This window comes from Mesitornis unicolor, unplaced genomic scaffold, assembly GCF_000695765.1.
Source record: "Mesitornis unicolor isolate BGI_N332 unplaced genomic scaffold, ASM69576v1 scaffold45653, whole genome shotgun sequence".
Lineage (NCBI taxonomy): Eukaryota > Metazoa > Chordata > Aves > Mesitornithiformes > Mesitornithidae > Mesitornis > Mesitornis unicolor.
Genome location: NW_010174803.1, coordinates 4181 through 10142, shown reverse-complemented (window position 1 = coordinate 10142; position 5962 = coordinate 4181). Strand labels below are relative to the sequence as shown.

Sequence of the window (5962 nt, the reverse complement as noted above, 5' to 3'; positions counted from 1 at the left end):
ATTTATCTGTCTTGTGTCTTCCTCTTCATCATCTGACATGGTGATACGGGGAAGACAGAAAAACACAGAGTCCTTCAAGCACTTTTTGAAAGGTAAAAAAATAAACAAACCCCCTAATTTTCTCATCAAATTTCCAGAGGCTCCAGGCTCGCAAGCCACTCCAAGGTAATGCTGGTGAACTGTGCAAAAGTGCTGGAGTGGAGAGGTAGGACACAGAGAGCTTCTCGGACACCAACACCAAACGTTTCCCAAAGTGCTGCAAGTGTTCCTGCTGCGGGAAGCCGTTTGCTTCAGCCGCTGCAAATCCACCACATCCCTCAAATACCAGGAGTGGCGGCAGCCCCGCTTAACCTGTGGGAAGAGAACCACGGGCTTTAGGCTAGAGGGGGTCATTGGGGCTCATGCAGTCCTGAACTACGATTTGGGCTAGGCACCAAACTCTGGGCTTGTTCCAGTGTCTCTTGGGATAAGCCCTTCCCATCAAAAGCATCCAGACCTTTCCTACCCCCTCATTCACACTGGACATGCTGCAACAGCACAGTTGGTGCTATAGAAACAGGGCTGGGGTGAATCACCAATTTGTTTTTTTCTGTTGAAATCTGATGTGAAACTTTCTGACGTTTTGATATGTACATTCAAATGGTTGATTTGCATTAGGATCCTCAATAAAAAGGTTTCAGAGGCAGAAACCAAGGGGGTTTGGCAGCTTTCGGATGCTGCGTTTCGCACAGTTCATCCAGAAACAGAAAAGCATCCACTTCTCCGTGGCAGTCAGCAACTGCCAGTGCTGAGCAGCAGCGGAAAAGGCTGGAAAGAGGGTGTAGACGTGACATAGCATTTGCAGAAGATCATGCTTAAACTTCCAAGAAAGATCAACTCTGCTGCTGCCAGACCATGATGTAAACTTGGTGCTGTTAAACCCCTGTGGGAACCAGCGGCTGTGGTTGTGCTGCGCACCCGGCACAGATCCCCACGCCGAGCCCACCCAGACCCACCACGGCAAGAATCCGTGTCCCTGGGTGCCCTCACTCACCGCTCGATGATGCTGTTGTTGAACTGGAGGTCACAAGTTACTGCCCTCATCTGCTCCAGGAGCTCCTGCATCCTGCCAGGGACACAGCCAACCCTTACCCCACACCAGCTGAGCCAGCGGGGACACCCACAGGGTCACCGAGTGGGGTTGCAGTCAGCAGAGGAAAAGCAGCGCGAGGTCCTGCATCCCCTGGGGAGCGGGGCTGCCTGCAAACCCCTCTTCCAAAAGACTCACCGGAAAGCCAACTCCTGGCACGCCTGGCTCGGATGGACGGGTGAAGGCATGGGAGGAACCGGGGCCAAACTCTGTTTCGCCATCTGGAGAAACCTGTCCAGGGCCTGCAGAGATGGAGAGACGTGGCAGCCACCATGGCAGTGACGGGGGGGTGGTGGTCTGAGCCCTGGGACAGACCTGGGACACTTGGGGAAATGACACCTCCACGGTCACAGCCAGCACATCCCCTTCTTCAGGTCAAACAAAATAAAAGAGCCAAAGGACCAGGGCATCCACCATGTGGCTGTGCCAATAGTGCATCGTGGCAGCTGGAGGTGAAGCATCATTTTTCTACTCCTGCCATCCCTGTTTAATGGGTCCAGGCTCCCCGGTGCCAGGCAGCCCTCGGGACCAGGGGTGCCACTGCCCAGGGTTCACCCACGAACAACTGCAGCAAGCTGTGTAAAATGACTCTGGTGTTCCCCTGCGGCGGGCGCTGGGATTTTGGGGAGCAGCAGCGTTATCTGGAAGGGGGAGCGGCACAGCATCCACGGGCACCTACGCTCTGCAGGCAGTCCTGGCACTCCAGCATCTCCACGCTGCAGGTGCTGATGCGGTTGCTGAGCTTCTTCAAATGCTTCTTTATCTCACAGACCTTCCTAGAAAGAAAAACAGAATTCCCAGTTAATCCTCAGTGGATCTTTATAATTTTATTATTTTTTTTCTAACGTTGCATTGCTTTCCAAAGGTTGCAAACCTTTCTGGTTCAAAGTTAAAATCCTGAAGGAAAGCAAACGTGTCACAACAGCGTTCTAATGACAGCTGCAGCTCTGCTAATGGCCACTGTAGGCAGGGTTATCCAAACAGCACTAATGGCAAATTAATTAGGAAAAGTGCGGCACAGCCCAGGCCCATCACAGGGGCCCAGGCTCTGTCCCTGCCAGGGCCAGGGGCCCGGGGCGGAGGTGTCACACACCCGCAGGCGCCCTCAGTTGTACAAAAAAAGGTTTGGTTTGGCTTTAAAACAATAAAAGGGAAAGAATATTTAAGGTGAATGGTCCACCTCCAGTCTCCAGAAAAACAACCATCACACCACAAAGCCTGGCTGCCTGCAGGAAGAAGCTCAAAACAGGACAACTAAAACTGAAGTAACAATAAATTAAAAATACCCAGCTGTGACTCACGGTGCCTTCTCCCTAAGGACAGAAAAACAGCTACAAAAATACTCCAGAAAAACACAAAGCAGCTTTTCTCCTCCCCGTGAGCAGAGGTGAGAGCCGTGCTGTGGTGCAGATGGGGCCCTGTGCTGCGTGGATTTGGGGGGGGTCTGCACTGGGGGGAATCTCACCCCCAGACAAAATCCCCGCTGGAGCCCAGGGAAGGTGTCACTGCCCCGCGAGGGGACACGGCGAGAGGCGCCTGCGGGCACCAGCGCCTGTCCCTGAAGGAAAACCTGCCCCGGGTGGGGGTCTGCAGCGAGGGCACCCCCGGCTGCACGGGGTGAGGCTGGAAATGGGGCAGGGCAGGGACAGGGACAGGACAGACACTGCCTGCTGCCCCTGAGCACCCGAGACAAACTTCAAGCCTAAAAATCCTCCCCTTAGCAAATCCTATGCAGGGCTACTCCACATCAGAAATAGGGGCCAGGTCAGAAGCTGGGTTTTATTCCAAGGCATTACAGAAAATCACTCGCACCGGCAGCCCAGGGGAGCGGATGCTGCTCTCTAAAAGCAACCTTGCAATAAAAATCCAGTTTCTGCAGCATCCTCCTCCCCTCGCCCTGGCTCTTTGCTGCCGTGATGGGCAGGGACTGTGCTCTGTCACTGTGAGGCAATTTGCTCTTTGCATTATTCCCCAAACACCATTTACCAGAAAATCAGTCCTAATAAGTAGATCTCTTTGTCTCAATAGCAATTTTGTCCTGATAAAATAACCTCTCCCCATCTGAGCATGAGGAAAGCGGCTGCTTGAACTCAAGCTGTGAGTTTAGGGGCAGAAATACATGGCAAGGGATGAGAACCAGCGTACAGGGTGGGATTTTGAGCAGCCAGAAAAAGCACAAAAGCCCCAAAACCCCGGGAGGGGCTGTCAGGGCTGGTACCTCATCCTGCTGCCGTGCAGGGCCAGGGCCTCCTGGTACCGCTGGACACACTCGTCCTGGAAAATCGACAGCACCTTCCTGGCCAGGTGCCCTAAATTCACCCTAAAACCAGAACACAAGAGAGAGGACACTTATTTCCTTAAATGTATGAAAATGAACACGTGTTTACATGGCAGGAGACCTAAAGCTGGCTCCCGAATGGAGAAAGAGCAACTGGATGCTCAGTAATGGTTTTTGCATCAATGTTAGAGGAAAACCCCCAAAACTTTATTATGATGAAGAGGAGAAGGAGGTTTTGGGGACCAGGGGGAATGCAGCTCAGGTTGCCATCCCCGTCCCGGGGCACTTCTGAGAAGTCTTTGTCTTGGAGTTTAAAGCAAATGTCCAAGGTTAGACTGAAGATTAATTAAAATAAAGGAGCTGCCTGTTAAATTTCACCATCCCTGGTACTTACTGAAGTGTGCATTTTATTTCTTGCCAGAGTTAAATTCCCCTGGTTTCAGTGGAAACCAAAAGGAGGAGTTGTACAAAAGCCATCAGACACTGGAAGTTAAGCAGATATCAAAGCGCGGACACTTCCTAAAACAGCATCTCCTGAGTAAATGGCCCCAAAGTGAGTGAGCACCGATGTGTGCACCCGCACAGCCCCATGGGGTGGATCTGTCCCTGGGTCTGCAGGGGTTCTCTCACACCTTCATCTGAAATAGCCTTAAAAACGGTGAAAGGTCCCGCATCCATGAACCAGCACAGAAGCCGCTTACAGGTGCCCTCTCCCAGTATCAGACCCAGGAACCAGTTACACGCCCTTAGGATCCAGTCAGGTCCTGGGAAGGGGAGAGGGGCTGGGACTTACTTGTCCAGTTTGTGTATTTGCTCCTCGTTGTAGCCCAGCCCTGGGGAGGAAAGACACCGGTCACCACATTTTCCTGTTCAAAACCCAACAAATGGGCAATTTCCCAGCACACAGAGAATGCTCAAGGGACCCCAGGACTATGTTCATGGCACAGAAATAACTGTGGAACCCAGCAAACCGAAATAATGCGCTTTTCCACTGGGTCAGTGCAGGGACATCCCTGGTGCTGTCTCCATCACTTACTCAGACATGTCCTGGCCTTCTTGAACTGCTTGTGGATCAGCTGCATCTTCTCCACGCAGCACTCGATCTGCCGGATGCTGAAATCGGGATGGGGAAGGAGGTGTGAAGAAAGGTACAAATTTGGGGTGAAATCAGCACTTTGGGGTGAAATCCGCACATGCTGTAACTGGTGGACACCGCTGCCACCCGTGTCTGTGTACAGGGACATTGGGCAATATTAAACACGTTAAAAGCTGTTTGCAACGAGGGGCTGTGACGGGAGCCGGCAGCGCTGTCTGCTCAGCCCAGCAAAGCGGTGGCGCAGATTTCGGTGAAGCTACAAACCTTTTGTCTTCGAGCACTTGCTGCCTGTCCTTCACCAGCTCAGACAAAATGCCGTCCAGTGCCCCTTGGATGTCAAAGATGCTGTGGGAGCACTGGGAGAGCTCCTCAGCGACCTGCGGATGGGGAGGAGGGGTTGGGACCGGCTGCTCCAGAGGCTGCGGATGCTCCCGGCCCTGCACGGAGCTGATGCCGGGGCTCACCCTTTGCAGCTTTGTCTTCACCGTGGCCACGTCCTTCAGTGCTGGTGTCCCGCTGCCGGCAGGAACAGCCTCGTGCCTGAAGAAAGTCAGAACATTAACATTTCGTGCTGGCCTGGGCGCTGGGTCCAGCCCAGGAGGGAGGGATCAGGCAGCAGCATCGGGCTGAAGCCAATGGGAACCGTGCATCCCGATCATTTCGGATGAAATGGAAATTAAGAGACTTGTTACATTGAACTGCAACCCAGCAGCAAAGCGTTTTCTGCTACAGCAACAAAAAAAAAACAGAAAAGCAAAATAACCGTGGGTTACTTCAGATAGAACGGGTTCAGCTTTCCCTGGGGCAGCATGGGTTGGGACGGGTGCATGGGTTGTGGTGAGGATGCCCAGGTTTTCTCCATAACTCAGCCTCTGATGAAAGCTCCATTGCAGCGTGAGGGGCTGCCAGCCGCCCTCCCTGCCCAGTTCCTGAATTTTACTTATTTCTGATTTTCCAGGCCCCTTTGAGAGGCCCCTATCTTATCTGCAGCAACCTCAGGGCAGTGCCGGTTCCCAGCGCCCACATCCCAGGGCTGTAAAGCTGCACTTACAGCACGCAGGTCTTCACCTCAGTGAGCTGCAGGCAGGAAAGCACCGAGAACGCCCCTCGTCTCTGCTCCAAAATCCGTGAGCACTCAGTTTTCAGGTTCCCGCTGTCAAGAGAGAAAACGGCCGGTCCAAAACGCGCCCAACATCCATCCGTTTCTGTGGGGGGCTCAGGATGGAGCTGGCGGCTCCTCTCTGGCTGCTCCTGAGCAAATGGGGGCGTCGATGTGTGTAAAAGTGGGTGCAGGTCCTGGGCAGGGGGTGGGCACTGAACTGCCCCTGCACAGGAACCTCCTGCCCCAAAGGAATGGGTAGGACGGAGAAAATGCACAATGATAATATTAATAGTAATAGTAGCTCCCTGCCAGCCCATGGCTGTCCCGTGCTCTGGAGGTGTCTGGAAAACCCTGAGC

At 53.3% G+C, this 5962-nt stretch overlaps 1 protein-coding gene across 1 annotated transcript in view; it reads right to left on the bottom strand.

The window, feature by feature from the left end:
- Window positions 1–317: 317 nt before the first annotated feature.
- The window catches only part of IKBKE (inhibitor of kappa light polypeptide gene enhancer in B-cells, kinase epsilon), a 9262-nt gene continuing 3617 nt past the window's right edge, over window positions 318–5962 (bottom strand). The window contains exons 9-18 of the mRNA XM_010181165.1: window positions 5555–5754; window positions 4968–5043; window positions 4768–4880; window positions 4444–4520; window positions 4201–4240; window positions 3348–3449; window positions 1809–1905; window positions 1268–1371; window positions 1034–1105; window positions 318–351 (exon numbers count right to left, since the gene is read on the bottom strand). Coding sequence (XP_010179467.1) covers window positions 318–351; window positions 1034–1105; window positions 1268–1371; window positions 1809–1905; window positions 3348–3449; window positions 4201–4240; window positions 4444–4520; window positions 4768–4880; window positions 4968–5043; window positions 5555–5754 — 915 coding nt within the window. The remainder of the gene's footprint in view (window positions 352–1033; window positions 1106–1267; window positions 1372–1808; window positions 1906–3347; window positions 3450–4200; window positions 4241–4443; window positions 4521–4767; window positions 4881–4967; window positions 5044–5554; window positions 5755–5962) is intronic.